The 26,217-nt window shown below is 47.9% G+C and overlaps 1 protein-coding gene across 1 annotated transcript in view; it reads left to right on the top strand.

The window, feature by feature from the left end:
* The window catches only part of BORCS5 (BLOC-1 related complex subunit 5), a 46,431-nt gene that overhangs the window by 1,564 nt on the left and 18,650 nt on the right, over positions 1-26,217 (top strand). The window contains exon 2 of the mRNA XM_055000705.1: positions 5,779-5,922. Coding sequence (XP_054856680.1) covers positions 5,779-5,922 — 144 coding nt within the window. The remainder of the gene's footprint in view (positions 1-5,778; positions 5,923-26,217) is intronic.

Consider the following 26,217-nt stretch of genomic DNA (forward strand, 5'->3'; position numbering starts at 1 on the left):
ACTGTTTATCTCTATCCAGTATACAATGCAGGATGAGGTATAATTACAAATGTAGGCCAGCCAATACCAAGTATTTATATAGCGCTTTCAAATGATCGAAACACATTCATTTATTTTATTTCAAAGGCTTTTATCTCATTTTTATGTAGCACACATTCAAGGTGGCTGACAATTTACTACAATAGAATACTAACCTACTCAATATATTACCAACAGTTTTACAGGGAGAGAAACTATCACACACACCATCCCATCTCCAGAAATGCATTACAAGACTGTAAAACCCACCAGCTGCGCTAGCCTCTAGTGAAGTGCAAACATGCTTCACAGTTTGGTTTCATTTCACAGTTGGGTATGGTTTGCAACAGGACACTTGCGAACAGTTCTTGCCAATTACATTTAGTTACAGATATCAGCAAAACAGTTCCTTCATAAACTACAGAAGTTTATCACCTGTCATTATCTGCTGTTTTAAATATGTGCTTCTATGATCTACTTGTGCTTCATGTTGTCTAATGTCAGTCCTAGAATTGATTGTGTCCTGTTTCAGCATTTGTTCAACTCTACATTGGATTCTTGCTAATGCTATGTTTTTGAACTACAGCATTGTTTATGAAAATGTCCTTGAAATTGACAGTACTAATCTCAAGTACTAATTGACAGTACTTGAGTCTCAGTGAGAAAGGCGGACTATAAATGACATAAATAAATAAATTAAAATAAATGAGAGTGGCTTCCCAAGCATCTGTTTGAGCAAAGGCTCATTGAGGGAAGGAGCAGAGCCAGCAACTGAAAATTCCCTGGATCCACTTGACTGCCTCTCCCTGGCCAGCTGTAATGAGCCAGAAAAGCACAGGGAATTCTCTCTCTCTCTCTTACAAAAAGCCACCCTGTATTTCCTGCCTCCTGTTATGTCGTCCCCCCCCCCGCCCCATCATGGAGGAAAACCCGAGCCAAGGCTTTTTGCAAGAAACAGAGAATCCTTCTGTTGCTCTTCCCCAGTAGAGAATCTCATCAAGCCACTGTTCTTTGTAAGACTACACTACCCAGGGGAGTTAGCCGTGTTAGTCTGTAGTAGCAAAATCAAAAAGAGTCCAGTAGCACCTTTAAGACTAACCAATTTTATTATAGCATAAGCTTTAATAAAATTGGTTAGTCTTAAAGGTGCTACTGGACTCTTTTTGATTTTACTACCCAGGGAACTTTGCAGGACCTGACACATGAGGAACCCGTGTCTGCCGTCTCATATAGTTTGGCTCTCAGTTGCATTGCCAGTGCCAGCAGGGTAGAGCTGGTCCAGATCCAGCGCTCTCTCGATAGAGAACAAACTCCAAGGAGCTGAGAGCATGGCAACTGCACTGGCAGCCACAGCAACACCCACACCAGCCAATCACATGTCAGCTGTACATGGAAACAGCCAATTGACACACTGATATAGGCACACCTCCCTGATGTCGCCCAGGCCCCACCTATCTCCAGAGCTCCAAAGGGGAGGAACAAAAGCAGCCTAGTTGCAGGGAGGAGCATGATAGGTCCAGGAGGAACCTACAGCTATCACCCTCCAGGGAGCCTCATAGTTGTGGGATCAAATCTGCTCCTTTTGAGGGGCCAGCACAGGGAAGGCAGCATGGCCACTCCAACCTGTTCGTCTGGCTACCTCCACAGTTCACTTGGCAGAGGAAGCCCCCACAGAAGGGCCCTTTCTGTGCCCTTTTGCAGGCAAAAGTTCAGGACTGGTGGAGGGAGACCCTAAGGGGCAACTTTCTGTAAGGCAAGGGCGATGCAGACACTAGGATGCTGGCAAGGAAGAATTACAGGATCATAGAATCATAAGGTTGGAAGGGACCTCCAGGGTCATCTAGTCCAACCCCCTGCCCAGTGCAGGAAATGCACAAATACCCCCCTCCCACGCACACACCCAGTAACCCAAACCTTTCCTGATGACACCATCGACATAGCCAGTCATTTATTTGCAGTATTCTTCTTTCCCTTCCTAAACCACAGCCTTTGATAGGAAGAAATGACGAAAACACAACCTGTGCTCCCAGGTCCTTAACCTTTTTACCCAGAGCCACATAGTCTCTTTTAATGTGTTCTGGACTGTGCCGGGCAATATCATTTGTTCCCACATGGATCAGCAGGAAGGGGTAATAACCTGTGGGCTTGATGAGTCTTCCTCCCCTTTCTGTCACATCCTGGATGCCTGCACCCGGTAGACAGCGTACCTCTTGAGACGACAAGTCTGGTGGGCGCACTTTACTCTCTACCCCTCTCAGTGGGGAGTCCCCAATGACCAACACGTGCCTTATTCTATATTGAGGAACGAAAGTTCGAGTCCTCTCATCCGCAGGGGCCGGAGAAATTTCCTTTAGAAACAGATTCTACAACATTCATAGAACGCCACATCCAAGCCCTAAGTTCACTGGGGGACTGGGGGGGGGGGCGCTGAATCTCACCCATAAGGCAATGCTCAGTGTTCAGCAGCCAAACCCACAGAAGAGGCAGGACAAGAACCTGCGTCTTACATATATTCTGGAGCATTCCTCTGACCGCTCACCCAGCTGGGCATGCAGGAAGAGGCATAGCTCTGGGGAACAGCATGTGTGTGAGGCCTGCACTTCAGGCCCCACATGGAGCTTGCAGGCAGCCTTGGAGGGACTACCAGGCACACTGGAGCCTTTGCACAGGCAGGTGCAATCCTCTAGTGCCGAGACCACTCGTGCCCCAGGCTCTGGTCTGTCTGTCTGCTTGGCACTTCCCCACGTAGCTAACCCCCTTCAGGAGGTTTGTTCCCACCACCTGTGATTCATCCCAGCAGCCCATGTTCTCCCGTCACTGCAGGGATTGTGTCTTCCAAGGAGCCTGTCCTCCCAGGGTGTGTGTGTGTAATGGAAATGTATCCTTATCTACCAATGGGAAACAAATCCATATATTAATTGAACAGAATCGGGAATGGAGTTTGGAAGGCAAATGAGATAGATGCAGTTGCCAACTCTCTTGGCTGAGCAAAGTTTCTGTGCCTTTGAGAGCTGTAGAATTATATGTACCTCTGAACCCTAAGGAGAACAGCCCTTCTTGCTGCATGCCGAGGACTGGAACAAGAGTGTTGGCAAGCCCACATCAGACATGCCCTGGTCACTGCAGCTGGGGGTCATGTAGGTGTAGCGCGTGGTTGGCTCTGTGCTGTGAATGGGGTCCATCCTGGCTGCTGCCTCTGCAAAGAGCTGAAAGAGACACGAGGATGGAAAGGAGTCATGTTCAGCAGTGGCAAGAGACAGAAAGCAGGCGCAAGGATTCTGCATGTGGTGTTCTTCCAGTTCCCATAACCCTCCTCCTGTTCCCACAGCCTAGTGACTGTGCAGGAAACTGCTTAGGGGAAAGGGGTCCGGAGTGCTTAGCCAGTTGTAACAAGGGTTGGGGGTTGCGCTCTCTCTCTCTCTCTCTCTCTCTCTCTCTCTCTCTCTCTCACACACACACACACACACACACACACAGACACGACCAGACCAGTAGAAAACGCTAGCTCACTTACTCCAGATCAGAGTGTATGTTATCCATGTCTAACTAAGGCTTCCACTATCTCAGACTAAAGATTTATCTTTCTTCTTGGACAGCTTTCAGCACTTAGTTAAGACCTGCAAAGCAGTACTTGCTTTTTGAACAAGGCTGCTTATCAGTATATATTTATTTCTAGGGTTCTTGTAAACCTTTTCCCCATCAAGACCCACAGATCCATTCTAGAGTTTATTTCTCCTTTTATTGAAATACACTCTAGTCTTTTTAAAGAAGCAAGATATAAAAACATATATGATTATTTATATAAATCCTATAAAGATGGAACACAGAAAAGCAAAAAGAATTAAGTTGGCCAACATTTCCTAATGAACTAAATTTAAAACAATCAGTTTCTATGAAATGCATAAAGATTCCCATGGAAACTGTAAAATTCTCGCCTGGGTCCTCATGAGATTTCTTTTAGTCAAAACTCTGACATACCATCTGAGTCAGCATTTTTATAAGTTACCATGCAAAAATCTAAGATCTTTTTCTTGTGATAGCATAGATAAAAACTATGATTGGTTTAAGGCTTAATTAATTATTTATATTTATATTGTATAACATTCTAATTAGCCAAAAAGTGACGTTCTATCCAACTTGCAAAATTAAACTATAAATCAGTGAAAAATGCCAGGAAGAGTTAAGTGAGTAGATCAGCATTGGTATGTTCTATGATTGGAGGATGTTAATATAGATACTGTCCACTATTTTTAATTAGCAGGCAAAGATGAAAGCTCACCTGTGTTGGTTATACAACATGTGAGAAAAACAATACAAGAAAGTTCAGGCAGAGTTCAGAAGTTCACTAGAATACGTGTAGCATAATGTGCTTTGATCTGCATTACTGCAACAAGAGGTCCTGAAATCAGACTCTGAAAATGCAGCGGCTGCAGAAGTGCCGGAGCCTCCGGTCAGGACATTCCACAGTTCTGCTCCCTTTAGACACAGGCAGCCTCTTGCACGGTTGTAAGTTCTAGATGTTGAACTGCTGAGCTCAGTCTCATGCAGAAGTGAAAGCAGCACAGTCACTGTTTTCTTGCCCTGTTTAAGGGCCTCATGCTTCTGATAGTTTATGGAGGAGGGAGGAGAAAGTGCCAGTTGGAGACTCCCCAGCAGACATTTCCAACCAGTTGTGCTGAATATGGTCTGTTCTGGAGTCAAGCATTAGAAGAGTAAAAAGCTGCTTGATTTTATCAGGAAACAGCTCTGTTTTTGATGGGGGTTGTCCAGTTGTGATATTGGAGGGGGGCGCTGCTGCTGCCGCCTAAGAACCATCCCAGGATTTGGAAAAGGTGCACTCACTCCCCCAATTACTGGCCATTTTTGAAGCACCAGATTTGGACCACTTATCAAAAGGTACTGGCAGCACTTGGTGTGCTGGAGGTGGTAGCCCTGGAGCCCACGGAAGACAGGCCATGGAAGGCTTCAGATTAGGCTCTGCCTCGTCAGTCAGTTATAATCGACGGGTTGCCCATGCCCAGATAATAATATTCATGCACAGTGCTTTCCCCCCTTAAAAATGGTTCTGGTACTCAAATGTTCGCTGCCTTGGAGGCCAAGCCACTGGCTGACAGAGGTGCTGGTACTGTACCAGCACATGCCACCGGGAAAAAAAAGTCCTGTGCACACATTTTTCCGGAGGCTGACTTGGTAATGCTGCAATGTCATTGAAGTCTTAGGGCTAATTCACACAGTCTGCTGTGGCTCATCGAGGGATACTCTTATCATGCATGTGTGAATTGGCCCTGGACACCAAAAGGAAGATCTCCTACAGTTGTGGACAATAACAGATACTGGATAGTACAATAAAGGTATTGAATTTTAAAATGTGTTTCTAGCCCATTCTTCTATATGCTGCTGTCATGGCACAGCGGTTAAGTGGTTGGATTGCAAATGAGCACTCGGCTGGTTCGAATCCCACGACTCCGTAGGTGGCCTTGGGTCAGCCACTCCTCCCAGCCCAGCTCCCCTGCTATATTGTGGGGACAATAATAACACTGACTTCGTTCACCGCTCTGAGCTGGGCACTCATCTGTCTGGAAGAGCAATATGTAAGTGCAGTGGTTGTTGCTGCTGCTGCTGCTGTTATTATTGGATTAATCGTGTTTAAAAAGACAATACTTGGCTAAATGTCGTGTTTCATTTTTGGGTAATATCTGCTGTGGGAGAATTGTGCTTCTGGTGATTCCTCATTTATTGGTTTGGGTGTATCTTTCCCAGCATCCCCTTCACCGGCCAAACAGCGAGCCAAAATGGATGATATTGTGGTGGTGGCACAGGGGACTCAGTCATCGCGCAATGTCAGCAACGACCCAGAAGTCATCAAGTTGCAGGAAATCCCAACTTTCCAACCCCTTCTGAAAGGTAGGATGCCACTTATTTTCCCCTGAATGTTGAGAGAGAGGTTACTAGATGGGCTCCCCCCGCTTCCAAAATGCTTCTGTTCTTGGTGTTCACACATTCCTTTTCTCCAAGCTCTGCCTTGCCGTCCTTTTCCAGACTACCAGGGGAAAAGTAGTAAAGAGTCCAGTAGCACCTTTAAGACTAACCAGCTTTATTGTAGCATAAGCTTTCGAGACTCACAGTTCTCTTCTTCAGATGCATGGCTTTACTACTTTGCGACTAACACGGCTAACTCCTCTGGATCTATGACCAGGGGGAAAGAATGACTTGACTTGTGTTGGCAGTGAAAATGTTCAGCAGCCATTTTTTCATCATTTTAAATGTATCCCAAGTCCTGCTGTTCTGTTGTGCCGAGTGCAGAAATTATTCTCCCTGTCAGCTTAGCAGTAACTCAGTGAACGTAAAGGGTATTCAGTACTTCTCGGTTCAGCTGTGAACTGAACTACAATTCAATTAAAAATGGACTCAGGAGATCGGGCCTCTGCTGGCCGGGGGAGGGTTCCTCCATTTGGCAGTGGCCTGGTCAAGGACAACTTGGGCCCAATCCAGGTTGTTTTGCACCCATTTTGGCCTTTTGGGGCCCATTTAGGGCCCAAGACAGCCTGGATCGGGGCCGAAACAGCCCGGAACAGCCCTCCCCCACCCGGCAGTGGCCTGTTCCGGGCCATTTCAGCCCTGATCTGGGCCACTTGGGGGCCATTTTCGGCCCATTTAGGTCCCAAAATGGCCCGGATCAGGGCCAAAATGGCCAGGGTCTGGCCGCTGCCAGGTGGGGGAGGGCTGTTCCAGGCCGTTTTGGCCCTGATCCGGGCCATTTTGGGCCCCTTTTGCCCTTTTGGGCTCAATTTGGGCTCCAGATGACCAGGATCGATTGCAAAATGGCCAAGATCAGGCCTCTGCCGGGCAGCAGAACACTCCCCCACCCCACAGCGGCCCGATTATGGCCATTTCGGGCTTGATCCTGGCCATTTTAGGGCCAATTTAGGCCTAAATGGCCAGGATTGGGCCCTAAACGGCCAGGTTCAGGCCACTGCAGGGTGGGGGAGTGCTTTCCCATGCGGCAGCAGCCTGTTCCAGGCTTATTCAGGCCATTTTGGGCCCATTTTGGCCCAATTTGGGCCCGAAACGGCCCAGATCCAGCCACTGCTGGGTGGGGGAGTGCTCCCCTGCGGCGGAGCGCCCCGTTCTGGGCTGATTTTTGCGTTATCCTGGCTGAATCGGTCCCCGCCATGGAGCATGAGAGCATTCCCGGCGTAGCCACGGCCTGTGTGATGATGTCCCTTTCTGGAAGTGACATCATCACGCAGTCCCAGGAGCATGCCACCTCGATCTGGGAGTTGTCCCGTGTGAGAGTTCCCCCACCTCTTTCCCCAGAAAAAATGCCCTGCCAGTAGTTTGTCTAGAAATCATTGGGGTCTGAGTAACCAGTTCAGGCTACTCTAGGAACAGCCATGGCTGCTGTAGTAGTCTGAGGTAGTAAAAGGTGCTCCTGGCAACGTAGGGTCAGTCTGAAATCTAACGGGGCATCTAGGCTGCACACTTGTTTTTAGCAGAAGTCCTGCCGTAATGGTGTGTGACTTCTGTAAGGATTATACCCAGACACGTTTCCACAAGTCTCCACAGAATTTGCAAAGCTTTATTAAGTCTAGTATCATAATCTTACGGTGGACATCCTACGAAGGTCTTTGTCCAGAATAAGGCACTACTGCAACAGCACAGACACACAAATCCCTCCCAGGTTAGCATCCCTCGCCCCCTTCCTGCTGGGAACTGTGTGTACAGGCAAGGCCTTGAAGCCTCCAAGGCCACAGAGACTCCTTTCCCAGCACTAGGAGCAGGTTAGTGAAAACAGTCAGCTCAGGGGAACCTCCACCTCCCCCGTTCCCGCATGGCAGTGGCAGATGCTGGCCTCTGACAGGTGCTCCAATGCGTGTGTATCCTTAGACACGAGTGGATTCTCTAACTTGGGTTTGGGACATTTACCCAGAACTGCAACCAATTTGGGGGAATTAAGCTCAGTGTCAGAGCCCTCTTTCCTATCCCACAGCCTGGCTAGCTTGGAAAACTGACACACTTGCCAATAGTGGGCAGGGGGAAGGGATGGACATGTGTTTTAGGAATCTTTCACCTGGATAATGGGCAGGCAAGCTCCAAGTGCCTCTACGAGGCTACCAGTAACCACAAAACGACCAGCTCTTTTCCAAAACAGAGTTTGGAAAAGTTAGAATTTATTGAGCGAAATATATGGGTACAGAAGTTTAAAAAAGTGCTTGAGCATAAGAATAGTGCCATTGTGGTGTTCTGAGGGACCTGCACATGGAGAGTTACGTGAGGTAAGAGAGCGTGAAAGAAACCCAAGCCTCTGGCTGAGAGGGAATTCTGCACCTGGGAATGGCCTCAAGGAGAAGTGAGAGAGAGAGAAGTAAAGAAGGGGAGAGTTTCCAGAGGAAGGGGGTGAACAGAGAAGGAGTTGACCTACCCTCAGTCGTCTGAGCTCGGTAGACTACGGTGTCTGCCTGGATGGTCCAGAGATTGAGAGAGGAGGACCTCAGGCAGAGCTTCCGATGGTCCCAAGGAAAAGGATGGCTGATTCCAGAGAAGAGGGAAGTGGGCAGCCTCTGAGCCAGCGGAGGGGCTGAGACTGCCTGCCGTTGGCTAGCTGAACAGCAATAGTTTTAGGAGCCTGCACAAATGAATATCAAAGAAATTCAAGGTGAGCCCAGGATGAGACTGTGTGGGTTTTCTGACTTCGAGTGAGTTAGGAAGGGGGTTTCCCAGAGAGGTAGCAGCAGGTGATTGCATCCAGGCAGAACCGACACAGAGGGTGGAGGCTTCAACCATGCTTGTGGCAGGTGGGTAGGAGATATCCAGACAAGGTCAGTAAAAGTGATCAAGCCCCCTGGTTGCTTGCTAGTAATGAGAGTTTGTGCTCAGGAAGTCTGGTCCTTGCTGGTGAAATTACGTGGATAGGTCTTGGTGGGTGCAAGCCCCTGTGGCAATGGGTAGGCATGCAGATGCCCCGTCAGTGGATCAGTCTCCTGTCCAAAGTTATGGGCACTCGTTAGCATTGCCTGAGGAGAGCCTTGGCCTTGTCTTCTCCAAAGCGTGGCACCTAAAATGGCTGCCAAAACAAATTTAACCAAGATGGAGTCAAAGCAGATGCAGTGAATAAACATGCCAGATTCAGACATTGGCAGCTCATCATCATCTTTTCCTTCCTGAAAAACACTTTTGCAGCTTAATTTCCACATCGGCTCAGCATCAGAACTCTGGCGGGTTTTCATTGCATGTGGGGACACTTGTATGGTTTTGTGATCTAGAATAAATCCCCAATATTCTCTAGCAGAGTGGTAGAAAATGCCAAGCTATCTGTTAGAGAAGTCTGAACACTTTTTATGATAAAGACCCTAAGGAACGCTTGGACACCCCCCCACCCCCAATAACTATTTTTCACCCCTGTGATAGGCAGTCACAATGTCTCCACCGAGCTGTACTGACATCTGGTGGCTGCTAGGAAATGCTGCAGCCGATGCCCGGAAGTTAGAATTTTTTGAGTTCCTGTATTTTCCCCCTTCTTCTGAAATGCCAAGATTTATCTGTGCGTGCTTGGGGGTGGGATGTTGGCAACATTTTGCTGGAGGAGGTAAAGGCGTCTGTATAAACAAGTCTTACTGCTGCCCTGGAAAAAAGGCAGGATTATACAAGTGCGTGTAGAAGGCCTTTGCTTAAAAACGATGTACAACCTTTGGCTGGGCTTGGTGGCCAAACTTTGTTTCAGCAGCTGGCTTGGATTTCCAAAGCTTCTCGATCTGAGTGTCTTGGAGCAGGTACTGAAGACTCTTCTGGCAAGCAGACAGCCCGCCACGGAAAGGATACAGAGCTGCGCTTGGAAGCCCTTCATCAGATGCCGCTGAAGGAAATGCAAGACTCCGATGGAAGCTGATGTCCCCATCACCTTTGCTTCTTACAAGTCAGACTTGACCAGGGTGTTAAAGCTAACAAGCTCCGTAGGCAGGTAGCAGCACTGGCCTGGGTCCTGTCCCCGTTCCGAGGTAGTCCCCTGTTGCGTTATCTGGCTGTCAAGCAGTTCCTCAGAAGAGCAGCGCTTTCCAGCCCTCCAATGGTTCTCTGTTTTTCTCCCTGGAGACTTCATGTGGTTCTCCAAACACTTACAAAACCTCAGTTTAAGCCACTGCGAGAAGCATTACTTCGGGCCCTCATGCCAAAGGTGCTGTTTCTTACAGTTATCACCTCTGCCAGACACGTGTCAGAACTGGGAGTGCTGTCTGTAACGAAAGACTTCTGCATTTTCCAAAAGGATGTGGTGGTTTTCTGACTGGCCCATTTGTTCATCTCATTGTGTCCTCAGTCTGTCACACCCCAAGGAGAAGAACTGGCATATGTTGGATCTATGAAGAGCCTCTATCTATGTTCAGTGTACAGCTTAGAATCATAGAATCACAGGGTTGGAAAGGACCTCTAGGGTCATCTAGTCCAACCCTCTGCAAAAGGCAGACAGTTCCAAAATACCTCTCCCCTCCCCACAGTGACCCCTGCTCCATGCCCAGAAGATGGCAAAACTCCATCAGGATCCTCACCCAAACTGGCCTGGGGAAATTTGCTACCTGACCCCAAGGTTGTGATTTGCCTGACCCTGGGCATGTAAGCAGGGGCCACGGGAACTAAGCACTGATGCAACCCTCCCTGCCCTCCCCCTCACGATCTGCCCAAGTTCACGGAATCAGCATTGCTGTCAGGTGGCCACCTGGCCTCTGCTTAAACACCTCCAAAGAATCAGGCAATCAGATGTCCTGCTTGTAGCAGAGCTTCTCAAACTATCTGATGAGGCAGACTGGTGCCAAATTTGTGTCATATTATTGCTGTATTAGCATAGGTAGATAGCAAATCAGATCAGAAAAACTAACCCTTTTCACTGTATGGGAGAGTGCATACCAAGTGTAGCATACTTGTGGAGATGTTCGTATTTAAATACTTTGAAGATTGACTGAAAGGCTGTGTGTCTGTGCCAATAGTTTTAAATAACAGATTCACACAAGTGGGGCCCTGCAACAAAATATTGTGGATTGTGAAGACAATTGTCTCCACAGTCCCCCCCCCCAACTTTCTCTGTTGCTTGTCCCCACCAAAGATCCTTCACCTCCCCTCCCTCCAGAACACCGCTTCCCCGTTCCTTTTTCCTGGAGAGGGCCTGTTGTGGTTCGCGCTGCCTGGGCCTCAACACAGTGCTGATGGGGGGCTGTGGGGTGGCTCAGCTCACTGAGGTGCGGTGCTGGGTGGGAAGGAAAAGGTGCATTTTCTGCACATGCACAGAAAATGCTTTAGTTGGGGGGGTGTTTTGTTTTGGAGAGGTTTTAATGTGATACATACATAGGTATGTATGTACTGTAGCGCCATGGCCTAATTATCAGTATTATCTGCAGCTGAAAATACATTATTTAATATTGTTGACTTTATCAACTGATGGAACTCGAGTGCAATTTTTAAATTATACTGTTGTTTCTTTCCTGAATTCACCTTGGGCCGGCAGCTCAGGGTTCACAGACCACCACTTTGAGTAGCAGTGATTGATAGTATACCATTGGTAGGTGAGGGCAGAAAGATGTCTAGAATGTCCCTCAGCAGGTGGCTAAAGCAGTGGATCATCTTGGCTTACTCTTCCTAAGGGTTTAAACCTCCAGAAGGAATTACAGCTCATTGAGCCACAAGCACAGCCTCCGTGGCTGCTTTTCACTCCAGTGCATCGACTATGGAGATCTGTAGAGCAGCCTCTTGGGTAGTTATGTCTACATTAATACTCCATTGCAAAAGGAATTCTTATGCAGTATTCGGATGGCAAGTCCTTCAGCAGGTGGTGCAAGAGCAACAGAGACGGAGTGCTGCACATCCATCTTGGCTTGGGTGCAGATCGGCCGTGGGCCTGAGCTGGAAGCCTGGAGCTTGGAGGACAGGGCTTGCGCCTAGTGGACCGGCTTATCTAGCAATGCAGCCTTCTCAGGCTTCAGGCGTCCAGTTAAGGGGATTCTGGTCTCTTCTGGTCTTAGCTGCCTTGACTCCTTTCTTGCGACAGTTGTTGTAATTGTTAAATGTTTTCTTCTACTAAAACTGGGTTGGCCTTTTCCCTTTATTGTTTTGATCTTCAGGTTACCTCCGGTTTATGGCCACAAACAATGGCTCACTTTGTAATTTTCTATAGAAAGCTCTAGAAGCCTCTGAATTGAAGAAGGGGCCTTCCGGGGCAGCTGTTTGGAGAATTGTGTGCGGACATAAATATGTGTCCACCAGGTGGCACTGCTGACTGTCACTTTGGCATATTGCAAAACATTTTTCCTAGCTGTTCAAAGGCAGGGATAATTGGGGGATCAAGGTAGGGGCCAGCCTAGAGAAAACAGCAATTCCTGCGGTAGGGATGGTGTTTGCTTGTGAGAAACTGGAGCCAGTTGAAGAGGTGAATTGCAAACTGTACTCATTGCAAAGATCTGGCTTGCTTTTTTGGTGATTGTAACTGGTGCTAATTGTGGCCTATGTGTGGGCTTGAAGACACACAGACAAGATGTTAATGCCATTACAAACAGTCTTGATTTCTTGCAAAGAAAAGGAAACATGACAGCAATGTTTGTTTGGTTTTATACAAAAAAGAGAAATAAAAGAGAATAATAGCAATAAACAGTGAACAATACATCAATTAATCAAGACAGAGTATATAACAAAGTACTTTAGACTACAGAATACTCCTCCTCTCCCTCCCTCATCACTTTACATCGAACATTTTGTATTAAGCATTTTATAATCAACATTATGAGATAATTATTCTTAGTTTTTCTTAAATTCCACCTACATAATCAAAAAAAGCTTTCCATTTTTTCTGAAATTCTTGGATTGGTCTATTATGCATATAAAAGGTTAATTTGGCCATGGACACATATTCATACAAATTGTTCATCCATTCAATCTTACCTGGACAAAATTCTGCCTTCCATTTTGTTGCATATAGTACTCTTGCAACTGTCGCCATATATTTTAAAAGTTCACTGTGGTCTTTTGTTACATTATGTCAGACTGTGGCTAGATAAGGCACTCTCTGCAAGGTTCCCTTTAGAAGCAAGAATAAGTCCAGTGTCTGGCAAAGGAAGCTTTATTGCAGAAAAGGTCCATTATAGTCCACTGTCCTGAATAGGAGACTCAGGATGGTACATGATCATTGTTACCAATGAAGAGCAAGCATAGGATACAGAGTAACAATACCCATCTGGATCAGCCTCCCCCCACAGTTCTCAAAACAACATCTCAGTCCTGGGAAGCTGCTCTCCTTCAAGGCCAATGCCTGGTGGAACGGTGTTAGACAAAACAGTCTCCTCCGGTGGGAATGCAGCCTGGGAACCGGTGCACCTGGGAAGAAAGCACTTAAACACTAGAAGCATTAGAAAATGGAGTCAGTACAGTTTAGATACATACTGGACCTGACACATTACATGGAAGAATATTTAATAACATATTTTTAGGATTCAGCACAAAATGAAACTTTAATATCTCATCATGTATTTGTATCCAGCATCTTCTCGCCTTCTTACATGTCCACCACATATGATAGTTGCCATTTCCAACATCATGAAGGCACCATGTTTTCCGCAGGGCAGATGAGCCCCTTGAACTTGCCAGGCACGTCACTGGAGGACCACTGGTGGGCAGGAGCAAGCGGAGGTAAGGGGCTGCTGTACTGCAGCAGCATCACGGGAGTGGCTTGACTCAGATCCAGGGCACGATGATGCACGTAGCCCTGCCAGCACTGCAGGGGCCACTCAGTTCAGCCAATCTGCCCCTAGTTAAAAGGATGGTGGACATGCTCTATTTACTCTCTTGCATATCCAGTACAGGGAATATGTAGACTTCTTAACCATGCTTTGGCATTTCACTGACGTTTTTCCTCTAGGGCGTAAGTTGGCTGCAAAGAAGACATTCTTTGTCATGGCAACCCTGAATATGCTTGAGAACACCTGTGGCATTTTGCCGCTTTTATGTGACTTCTATATTGTAACTTCTGTCATGGCTCCTCTCTATAAAGCTCTGAAATGGCCTGTATTGTGGTGCCTCCCTGCTCCTTACTTAGTATTTCAACATGGTTTTTGCTGTTTATTTATAAGTGCATAAGCGCAGTGGTTGCAGAATGTTAAAGAATGTATTGGTTTCAGAATAGGTTCATAAGCTTGGTTGTTTCAAATTAGGTATATATCCTTAAATGTTTATTCACAGACCCAGTCACAGAGACTCATTTTCCACACAGTTCTTCACTAGCAGAACAAGCTCTCGCTTCACCCACACAGACTTTTGCACAAATTGACTGAACTAGTCTCTCTCAGGCTTCCACAGATAGCTGAACTAGACAGAATCTCTCAGAACTAGGCTGTTTCCACACATCTTTAAAGGGATGGCCCACTCACCAAACACTGCTGGCTTTCCCCCTTCACTCTGCACATCTCCAGTTTCAAAACAGTAGCAGGCTGTTTGGCTTCTGTTTTGTCGGTGCCTTTTCGGGGACCATGGGAAAGGGCATTCTCAGAAAAATGGAAGCCAAACAGCCTGCTACCGTTTTGAAATCGGAGACGAGTGGAGTGAAGAGGGAAAGCCGGCAGCATTTAAGGGTGTGTGGAAATGGGCCAGAACTGGCTGAACTGAACACTTGTCTCAGCACTCTGCCTAAAAACTGCAGTTCCCTTGGCCCCCTTGGTGTGTAGCTACTGTCCAATCCCAGCACACCTCACTCGCCCATTCCAGCCGCCTCCTCCTTGCTTTAGAGGCCTGCATTTCAAACCGTAGCAACAAGTATTCAAAACCCCGACATGAGCTAGCAGAAACAAATGCATACTGTTTATATGGTAAAGCATCATGCCGGTCAGCTGTTTCCCAGCAAGCAGAGAGAGAAGCTGTTCCTTCTTCCCAGAATGTTTCGTGTGTTTCATACCGACAAGGAACAGAAGAACTAATGTGCTTAACCATGTTTGCTCTAACCCTGGTTAAGCATTACGTTTACAGCATGATTAAGGATTGGCTGTAAAGAAGGACAGGGATGCATTGCATAGGTTGCAAGCTATGGGGAAGCAAGAAAATCCTCTCTGAGAAAACCATATTTTAAGGCCGTTTCTCCGCCTTTCCTAATTCTCTGCTTGCAAGAAGCTAAGTGGGTCTCGCTGGCATCTGTCCAAATGCCCCTTTTGTGGACAGGACATGGCTCAGCAAGTGAAATATGGTTTTGCAGTCTGTTTTGGGTTCGGTCCCCTTGGGGTGGGGGCTTGATGGCCTGCACTGGGGGTGCTCATTGGAAAGATGTCAGTCTCCTGCTTGCAGAGGAGGCCTGTGGAACTAGCAGACTTGCTGTCGCCCTTTGTTGGGGGTCAGTAGGTCTACTTACTCGTGAGTAGGTCTGCTCAATTCCTGTTACATTGACATCTGGTGAGAGGTACTCCTATGGAAATGGATGGTGCTACTGCTACTTATGATTTATTTACTACACTTTCATCTTCCTCTAGCGAACTCAGGATGGGGTACTTCTGTCTCCGCTTTTCTTTTATCCTTGCAATAACCCTGCAAGGTAGGTTAGGCTGCATGTGTGTGACTGGTCAGGGATCACCTAGCAAGCTTCCAAGGCAGAGCGGGGATTCGAACCTGGGTCTTCCGCATCCTAGTCCGACATTTTAAGCACTGCTTCAAGTTGGCTGTGCTTAATTCTGCAGCTCTCATATGTTGTTGTGCGTCTCTTACTTAGTTCCCCTTTGTAGGTGTAACAATGTGGATGGAAAGTGTTGAGTATGAAGAACAGCAAGGGGGGGTGTTGCTGGAATCTTAAAAGCTATTAGTTTTCTGAGTATTCATTCGTGGGAAGTTTTCATACCTTCCCCAGCTAATTGCGTGGCTTGCCTCTGTCATTCTTATTGGTGACTAATTGTTTGTAGTAATTAATTTCAGGCAGACACCAGGAGCTCTTTGAAAATGGGCTATTTGTGTTATTTGGCAGACTGTATGAAGTCACAGCAGAATCTTTCCAAGTCAGTGTGGGTTATTGCTGTGCCTCCTGTGAAAAGGGGAAAACTTGGATTTGTGGAGAAAGGAAGACTTTGAAGCTCTAAGTATCTCTGTAGGAACAACTGCTTGCGGGGGGATATGCAGGGGTGGATCTGCTATGAAACTAATGAAGCTTAAGCTTCAGGGTCCCAATCCTGGAGAGGCCCTGAAGCAACTTTTTTTTTTTTAATGAGTGAATTTTTCAACAAAATTGGTGGACTTTTAAAAAGTATTTGCTATTAAAATAAGGCCATTTTAGTGACAGAATCATAAGCCAATGAGTTGAAGTACTTAATATTGACCTTAGAATATGCTCTAATGCCCGTTTCATATGGCCAGAATCTATTCATAGCCTACATTTTGGCAGCTGGAGCAGTTACCCAGACCTCGTTGCTGGTGGGAAGGGGCTCACTGTATGGCCCAGTTTCAAGGGCTCCACCCCACCACCGCGTTCTCCGCCATTTGGGCCTCGAGGTCCTTGCAAGGGCAGCAGGGCCCTTTGGACCTTGTTGGATGTTGCCCTGTGGTTACTGGTTGAGAAGGGGCCCCCATCACAGTTCAAGCTTCAGGGTCCCAAAAATGCAAGTCCGCCACTGGGGATATGCTGTGAGATTCTCTGGTCAGTGGAGGAAACAAACTTCAGCTGAGCTTACACTGAGGCACCCTCAGAGCCAAACTCTGCCATAAATTCTTCTCAGGCTGTTCAGTGAGATCTAATCAGGAACCAAGGATTTCAGTGCAGCAAGGCATTTTTAAGAACTGGCTGCTGTGAAACATAGAAACATAGAACTGGAAGAGATCCCAAGGGTCATCTAGTCCAGCCCCCCCCCAGCACAATGCAGGAAATTCACAGCTATCTCCCCCCGCCCACCTCCCCCACTGACCCCTGCTCTATGCCCAGAGGAAGGCAAAAAACCCTCCAGGATCTGGGGCTAGTCTGGTCTGGAGGAAAATTCCTTTCTGACACCAAAATGGCTATCAGCATTACCTTGGGCAAGGACCGCCAGAGCCAGCCCACCCCTTCATGCCCTCCTCTCCCTGTCTGTCTGAATTCATATTGAGTCATTGTGCTCTTTTGGCATTTATCCAGAGGAGTTAGCCGTGTTAGTCTGTAGTCGCAAAAATAGTAAAGAGTCCAGTAGCACCTTTAAGACTAACCAACTTTATTGTAGCATAAGCTTTCGAGAACCACAGCTCTCTTCGTCAGATGCATCCTCTTTCATGACTTTTGCAGCTGATCTACTCCCTCCTCCCCTCACCACCTATATATCTCTGGCCAGTTTCTTCATACCCTCCATGCATCTGACAAAGTGAGCTGTGGTTCTCAAAAGCTTATGTTACAATAGAGTTGGTTAGTCTTAAAGGTGCTACTGGACGCTTTACTATTTTTCGGCATTTATTTATTAAAATTTGTGTTGAGGTTGTGTGTAAAGCTGTCTACCACTGTTGATGAATGTAAAGGAGTGTTTGTGAAATGATAAAGTTAATAGAGTGATAGCTTTCTCCTTAATTTAATCTTCTCAGGTTTGTATTGGAGTGGTGAGAAGGGTTGCTGTTTTTTTGCACATTTAAAGTTGCGTTGAAGTTTGTATTAATGATTTAAAATCATGTGCAATGAATATATACAGCATGCCATCAGGAAATAGCACGCCCCTTCAACAGAGAAACAGATTAATTGGTAAGGAATGTAATATGTTTTACCAAATGCTCACATTTCGTACTACTTCGGTTGGTTTTGTAGGCTGAGTAGTTTTTGACTACCATTACTTTCCTCATAAATCACTAGATCCCCCCATGCACATACCAACCCCCCAAAATATAGTAAGTGAGAAAGATGGTTGTGTGCAAGCATAACTCAATAAGATAAGCATTGACAATGTTCTTGGCTTGCCTTGAGGCCCAATATGGATTAGTTTGTGTGTGTGTGCCTGAGGTGGGCCATCCATAATCTTAAACGGAAGTGATCTCTGCGTTGTGTGAGGAAACTGTCCGGCTCCAAAGGCCACTCGTCAATGAACAGAGGTCCTAACATCTTCAGATCATCTTCAGTTTGCTTTCCAGTTAATCCCTTAAATTGGGAAGGGATTTGGAATCAGGGCAATCTTTGTTCTTTCTGCTGCATCGTTTTCAAGCTTAGGAGGCCTCTCTTTGTTTTGTTTTTCTCAGACTTTGAACTTTTATTGCACCACGAAGATCATTTGCTTATGTAGGGTTGCCAGGTCCCCTCCGGCTCAAAGCAGGTGATGGGGGCATCGCAGGGGGCAGCAGAAGCAGTGGGTCGTGCCAGAGCCAAATTGGTCAAAATTGGCCCCCGATCTAGTGCTGGAGACCAATTTTGACCAAGTTGGCCTGTGACGTGACCTCGCAACCTCACGTTGTGCCAGGAATTATGTAATTCCTGGAGTGACATGGAAGCATACCAGAGTGGGCTAGCACCAGAGTAAAGCACTTTTGTGGCTTTTTAGTGAAACAACTGAGTCAGAGCTGATGTAAGACCGTTCAGATGATTCTTCACTCCCGGGATTTTACTCAGGGGGAGACTGAAACAGTCCACTACCTTGCGTTGTTATTCCGCCCCTCCCCCCCACCTGCCCAACTATTGGAATTGATCGTAGTCAGACTTGCCCTCACAATATTAAAAAGGCTTATGAATATGGCCATGCCAGAAGCCCCTTCTCTGACTGTTTCAGACACAAAATACTGCCCAAGCAGAGTGAGATATGGAAGCCAGATCCTGGCTGGGAGATGGAACGTGCTAGCATGTGAGATGACAGGCAAGGCCAGCTCAGCCCCCCGCACCCCGGAGATGTGCGAAGAATCCTGATATAATAGGGCCTTCCTGGAGTTCCTGAATTAATCAGTGCTGCACACCCCATTGATCTCCCCTTAACCACTTTCCTATTGTTAGGCGACTCAGGGAGCTGATAGCCTCACCCACTCCGACTTCGTGGATCGTCAGTCATTATAGTTCCGCCCAGGAAGACCTTACCAGATCTTCCTAGTTCACTGTTCCACTGCAGAGATGGTTTGCCAGTTCATTGTCCTACTTCGGAAACAGTTTTCCAGATCCTTGTCTCACCCTGAGACAACTTCTCAATACTTTGTTCCACCCCAGGAACAACCATTAAGTCTTTGTTTGGGGGGCAAAAGTAGCAATCTTGCCTCTGGGTAGGATCCACTGTATAATTTGACTGCCCCTCTGCCATAGCTGTGTGCTTGCTATCAGATCCTGCATCCACCCTCGAACCTCCGTGCGAGCTCTTCTGCCTTGACACGCTGGTCACTCAACACTCTCTCTCCTGGACACCCAATCCTTCAAACTCTATCCAACTTTCACTGCTGCTTTCCAGTTAGCTCTGTGTGTTTTGGGTGCTGTCGATCTTTGTTATTTGCAATAAAAGAACCTTTTTGATTGAAACCTCTGTCTGGCCATTAAAACAGCTCTCTAGCCGGGACAATCCTCGTATACATAGGTGGAGATCCCAAAGGTACCCCCTCTTGCTGCCTCTCCTTGCTCGCTAATTCCCCAACTCGCAAGGAGACCTTCCCATTGGGTAACGAAAGAGGTGTGGAAAGTATTATGTTCAGATAACTGGGTTTTTTTTTTTAAATGGGCTCCATCTTGTGAGGTTAGAGAGATTCCTACTTTCACTCCAGTAAGATCTCCTCTTTCACTTAATGCCTGACTGTTCTTAGGAACGGAAGAAGTGGCAAGGGGAAGGGGAGGCACTCGTGGAGCGGAGGACACTCCCCACAGGAGGTTGTGTCGGGGCAAGGGCTGCGTTCTCGCCTTCTCCATGTGCTTCGTCAGGCTTGCTGAGGGAACTCAGAAGTTCCCATCCTTGGAGTGTGATTCGGCCGTCTGCTTTGTAATACTTTTGTGAGGACTTGTGTCTAGGGTGATTGGCCACCCACTTAGCACCACTGTCTTTTAAAAACTGGCTTTTATTTTTTAATAGCTGCTATTACTTTTGCTTTATTTCTGCCATAGCCTAGGTTCTAGTCCTAAGATATAAAAAGAAAATCATGTTGCTGATGGCTCACTTTTTATCCTGGCACTGGCTCAGTGAGTCATTGGCAACACTGTGCATTTGCCATAGGGGTGCCATTCCCCCACTTGGGGCGGGGGATCCTTTGCTCTCACCCACCCACGCCCATTTACTTGGCCGGCGGGGGGCGCGCTCCCCAGGGTGCCCCCTGGGCGGCGCAACACGCTCCTGCACCCACAGCGGTCCGATTTGGGCCAAAACGTGCCTCATAGCAGGCCGATTCAGCTCCTTGGTGAACGCAGGAGTGCTCCTAGGCCACCCTTCGACCCGCATGATGGTGTCACTTCCTGGAAATGATGTCATCATGCAAGGCAGGAGTGCACACATGCGCACAAGGACCCAGAGGGACAGCGAGGTAGGTGCCAGGCTCTCAGGCTCCCCCCGGGGGAGTCAAGGGACCTGGCAATCCTTCTACACCAGAATAAGCCCGGAGAAGCAGCGGCCAAGGCCTCCGTGGCACGGCCCTCCCAAAGCGGCTTATGGAGGGCTGTGCCAGCACGGTGGCCTTCTCCGTCACTGCAGGGCCTTGGGAGGAGCACAGTACTGGGCCTCCTGGCCATCTCCATGGCCACGGAGATGGCCAGGAGGCTCAGCATGCTGGCACGGCCCTCTGGAGGCCCGGGTGTCAGACTGTGGCTAGATAACGTCCTTCCTACAGGTTCTCCTTTACAAGCAAACGAGTCCATTGTTTGAATAAGGAAACTTTACTGCAGAATTGGTTCATTATAGTCCACTGTCCTGAATAGGAGATCCAGGATGGTACAAGAGCATTGTTACCAATGAAGGGCAAAGCATGAGGTACAAAGTAACAGTTCCCAGCTGAACCAGCCTCCCCCCACAGTTCTCAAAACAACATCTTTCAGACTTGGGAAGCTGGACTCTCTCAAGGCCAATCTTGGGTGGAACGTTGTTAGACAAAACAATCTTCTTTGGTGAGAAGTCTGCTTGGGAACTTGTGCACCTGTGGAGAAAGCACTTAGACACTAGAAGCATTAGAAAATGGAGTCAGTACAGCTCATATACACACTGAACCTGACATTCTGCCCCCCTTAAAATAAATCCCCCCCAGGTTTATATGGATAGCGAGTATGAAAAGCTTTGGTTAGTCTAGGAGCATGAACATGTACAGAATTCACCCACTCATCGAACCCAGAGTCAAAGTCCTTCCATCTGATGAGGTAAAACAACTGATTGCGCTTAATTTTAGAGTCCAAGATTTGTTGCACCTCGTAGTGTATTTGGTCATCTATCAAGGTTGGAATGGGTGGAGCTTTGACGTGCCATTTATCATCTGTTGGGGCCTTCTTCAACAGGCTGACATGGAAGGTGTCATGGACATGGCGTAGATTTTTGGGTAAATTTACAGCAACAGTCACTTTGTTGATTACTTTGCGCACCGTAAAAGGTCCGAGGAACTTTAATGCTAGTTTGCGGCTGACTTGGGCTAGTTTTAGATTCTTGGTGGATATATAAACATGGTCTCCAGGTTGCAAATCCCATTCGGCCGCACGATGGCGATCTGCGTATTTTTTGTAATCCTGTTTGGCTTTCTCTAGGTGTTTTTTAATGAGAGTCCATTGTTGGGCTGCCTCCCCCCACCATGAAGACACATCTGGCGAAGTTGGGGAAAGGGAAGGGGGAGCGTCTAGTGGAAAAGGGTTGAAGTGGGCCCCATACACAACCTTGAACGGGGCTTCTCCTGTAGAGGCATGTACACTGTTGTTGTACGAGAACTCTGCTAGAGGGAGGAGGTCCACCCAGTTATCTTGTTGGAAGTTGATGTAGCAACGAAGGAATTGCTCTAAGATTTGATTAGTTTTTTTCCGACTGCCCGTCGGTTTGTGGGTGGTGGCTTGAACTGATTCCTTGCTCAATATTTAACATCTGTAAAAGCTCCCGCCAGAAGTTGGCAACGAATTGTCCGCCGCGATCCGAAATTACCTTGGACGGAAAAGAATGTAATTTTACAATGTGTTTTAAGAATAAATCTGCTAGTTTTCGAGCGGTGGGTATAGTGGTACATGGAATGAAATGGGCTTGCTTGGAAAACAGATCCACTACCACTAAAATGCAGTTATGTCCCTTGGATACTGGTAAATCAGTGATAAAGTCCATAGATATCGTTTCCCAAGGTTTGCTGGGTGTTTCCAAGGGTTGCAACAGACCCGGAGGTTTTCCCTTGCGGGTCTTGGCGCTGAGGCAAATGGGACAGGAGGCTACGTATTGGGAAATGTCTTTGCGCATGCCCAGCCACCAGAACTGCCGTTGTATTAAATGTAGCGTTTTCAAGTACCCATAGTGTCCTGCGGTGGGGGCATCATGACACCGCTGTAAAACCTCCTTCCGTAGACTGTCGGGTACATAAAACCTATTTCCTGATAACCAATCCCCCTGTGGAGATTGATTCAGCTTGGATTTGGGCATTTTATCCCCCTCCTTTTCCACCTCAGTCTTAAGTTTCGATTTCCATTCTTGGCCGTGTGAAAGGGGCTGGATTGCGCGGCTGTGTGTGGTTACCACGCCTCCCAATTGCGTAGGTGAGAAGACTGTATCTATAGTCTCCTCCCGTTTGCTCTTATGTTGGGGCATGCGCGATAGGGCGTCTGCAAGAAAGTTAGTTTTGCCCGGGAGGTAGTTCAAAGTGAAATTGAATTTGGAGAAAAATTCTGCCCACCGTAATTGCTTGGCATTTAATCGGCGGGGACTTCGGAGGGCCTCCAAATTTTTATGATCTGTCCAAACTTCGAATGGGTGGCGTGCCCCCTCTAACCAATGCCGCCAGTTCGTAAGGGCTGCTTTTACTGCAAAGGCTTCCTTCTCCCACACATTCCAATTTCTTTCCGCCTCAGAAAATTTTCTCGATAGGAATGCACAAGGTCGAAGCTTCCCTTCCTCCCCCTTCTGCAATAACACTCCTCCAATCGCAGTATCGCTGGCGTCAACCTGCACTATGAAGGGGTAATTTTCATCGGGGTGGCGGAGAATGGGTTCTGTTACGAACTGCATTTTTAAACGTTCAAAGGCTGTTTGGCAATCAGGTGTCCACAGTAATTTGGAGGAGGGCTTTTTCGCTTGGTCCCCTTTATCTTTGGTTTTTAACAGTTCCGTCAGGGGAAGGGTGATCTGTGCGAAATTTGCAATGAATTCCCGGTAAAAGTTGGCAAATCCCAAGAAAGATTGCAGTTCTTTACGGGTAGTGGGAGTTTGCCATTCTTGGATCACCTGTATTTTGGCTGGATCCATTTTTAAGCCATCTTGGGATATGCAATAACCCAGGTAAGTGAGTTCAGTTTTATGAAATTCGCATTTGGATAATTTAATAGGCAATTTGTTATTCATTAGAGTTGCCAGGACTTTTTTGACCAGTTGAACATGGTCCTCCTCCGATTCTGAATAAATCAACACATCATCAAGATATACCACCACTCCTTTGTACAGAAATTCATGCAGTACTTCATTTATCATGGACATGAATACAGATGGGGCTCCAGTTAATCCAAAAGGCATAACTAAGTATTCATATTGTCCGAGGGGCGTATTAAACGCGGTTTTCCACTCGTCCCCAGCTTTGATACGAACATGGAAGTAAGCATCTTTCAAATCTAATTTTGTAAAGATCTTACCTTGAGCCACGACGTTGAGAAGATCTCGGACGAGTGGGATGGGGTAAGCGTTGTTGGTTGATACAGCATTCAGCCCCCTAAAGTCCGTGCATAGCCGGAGCCCTCCATCTTTTTTCTTTACGAAAAGTACTGGTGCCGCATGGGGACTATTGGCTGGACGGATGAACCCCCTCTGGAGATTGGTGTCAATGAATTTTCTGAGTTCTTCCCTTTCATAAAGATTCATAGGGTAGAGTCGGCCTTTTGGTAGTGAGGCTCCTGGTAAAATCTCCACTGCACAATCGGTCCGTCTGTGCGGGGGTAGGGTATCGGCTTCCTCTTCGGAGAAAGCTGGTAAGTAAGACCAATAATGTTCGGGTATTTGACTTATTTCCTCCTGTGTAAGGAGAGCTGTCTCGGTGTGGGTCGGATTGGTACGCCAATTTTGATTCCACCGATGGTTTTCGCAGTTGGCGTGGCTGAAGGTGACGCTTCCTTCTGCCCAATTTATGTAGGGGTTGTGATCGCATAGCCACTTACTGCCCAGAATTAACGGGTATTTGGCTGTGGTGCTAATGACAAAGGATCTTTTTTCCCAGTGTTGGCCCATGCCCGTCACCACCGGGATTGTTTCCGTGGTGACGGGGTTCATATTGGTGCCATCCATTTGCTCGAAAATGACTGGGTTCTGTAATTCCCGCACTGGCAATACTAATCCATTGACCAGGGCTGGGGCAATGATGTCTCTAGAGCAGCCTGAGTCGATTAGGGCTTGTACACGGATATGCATCTTTCTTTTCGGGTTTAACAAAGTCACTGGTATGAACAATATGGACCCTTGTGGCCGGTCCCTTGTTGGGACGGACCGAGAGTGGATCTGCCGCTTGGGCCCCTTCACGACAGATCCATTTCGTTTCCCGACTGGGGGCTTTCCGGATTCTCCTCCCCATTTAAGGCCGTAGGGTCGTATTCCATGAGTTCTTCCGCCTCTAACCCTCTGTCTGGGGCATTTCGTTGGGAAGTGCCGCGACCCCTACCCAATCTGGGAGCTGGTGTTGGGCGTTGTAGTGTGGGAAATGGAGCAGGGGTTGGACGCCGTAATTGGAGCGGGGGTCTTTGCATAGGCCGGTATGGACATTGTGCTGCAAAGTGACCAGCTTGTCCGCATTGCAAGCACAAACCTTGTTGCCATCTAGCATCTCTCGCTCCTCGGGTAGCATATCCTGTGCCCCGTCCTCCCTTCTGCAAGGTTAGGGGTCGTCTTTGTCCCGATTGTTGTTGTTGTTCAACTAACCGGACTTCTAATATGCGATTTTCAACTTCACAGGTTAGTTGAATCCATCCTAACAGCGTAGGAGGATTGTCTTGCATGAGAGCCCTGTCCAGGAGTTTCGGGTTTAGCCCTTGTTTGAATAGTATTATTTTGGTGGATTCCTCGCACCTAGGGCATTTAGCGGCCAGCTGTCGGAATTTTGTAACATAGTCTCTGGCCGACATGCTGCCTTGCTTAATAGCTTGTAATTCTGTTCTGGCTATGGTCTCTTCTAAGGGGTCTTCATATTGTGCCCTTATAGCATCCACCAACCCTTGTAAGGTATTGAGTTCTGGGGCCCCAACATTGTATAGTCCTACATACCAGTCTGCCGCTCTGCCCTGAAGCCGTGACCCAAGATGTTCGATCTGGCTGGCCTCACTTCCGAAAAGATGTCCCCATCGATTGAAGAACTGCACCACTTGTACCAGGAAAAATCCCAACTTGGAGGGGTCTCCGTCAAAAGTGGCTTCCAGTTTTACCCAGCCCATTGGAAGATCTTGCCTTGGGGCTGGTGTGGGGTAATAGTCCGTCGGAATGGTTAGTTGGGTCTGCGGCGTGATAGGAGGCTGCTGGGGGGGTGGGGGTAGTTGGGGCCAGGGTTGTGGCTGTGGTAACGGTTGCCCGGGACCCCCCGGCTGCGGCGGCAGATGCGGGGCCGGTTGCATTGGTGGTGGTCTTATCGGTTGGGTTGGTGGTGGTATCACCGGTTGAGCTGGCGGCGGCCGTACCGGTTGGGTTGGAGGTGGCCGAACAGGTTGGGCCGGAATTGGTCGCTGGGGTGCGGGTCGGAACGGTCGAAGTGGGGGAGGCCTTACCGGTTGATCCGGAGGTGGCAACACCGGTTGAGCTGGAGGCAACCTTACCGGCTGTTGTGGTGGTATTTGTTGAGGTCGGAGCGGAAGGGGCCGCTGCGGCGAGGGCCGGATAGGTGCTGGGCCGCGCGGGCTTGCCCCTCCCAGCGTCGTCAATCTCGGGCTCGGAAGTAGTCCCCGGGGTACGATCTGCAATGGTTGACCCCCCCTGGGGGTTGTTGGACGGGGGTAGTTGCAGGCGTTCGGTGTGGTGTCTCCCCCCTTGGAGGAGCTGGAGGCTCTTCGAGCTGATCCGGTTGGATGGCTATCGGAGAAGTTGGAGGGGGTATTACCGGAGACTCCGTCGGGCGGCTCGGTTCATCTCCGTTCCCTCCTGGGACCTCTACTGGAGCATCCCCGGGATC

Source organism: Eublepharis macularius, chromosome 16, assembly GCF_028583425.1.
Source record: "Eublepharis macularius isolate TG4126 chromosome 16, MPM_Emac_v1.0, whole genome shotgun sequence".
Lineage (NCBI taxonomy): Eukaryota > Metazoa > Chordata > Lepidosauria > Squamata > Eublepharidae > Eublepharis > Eublepharis macularius.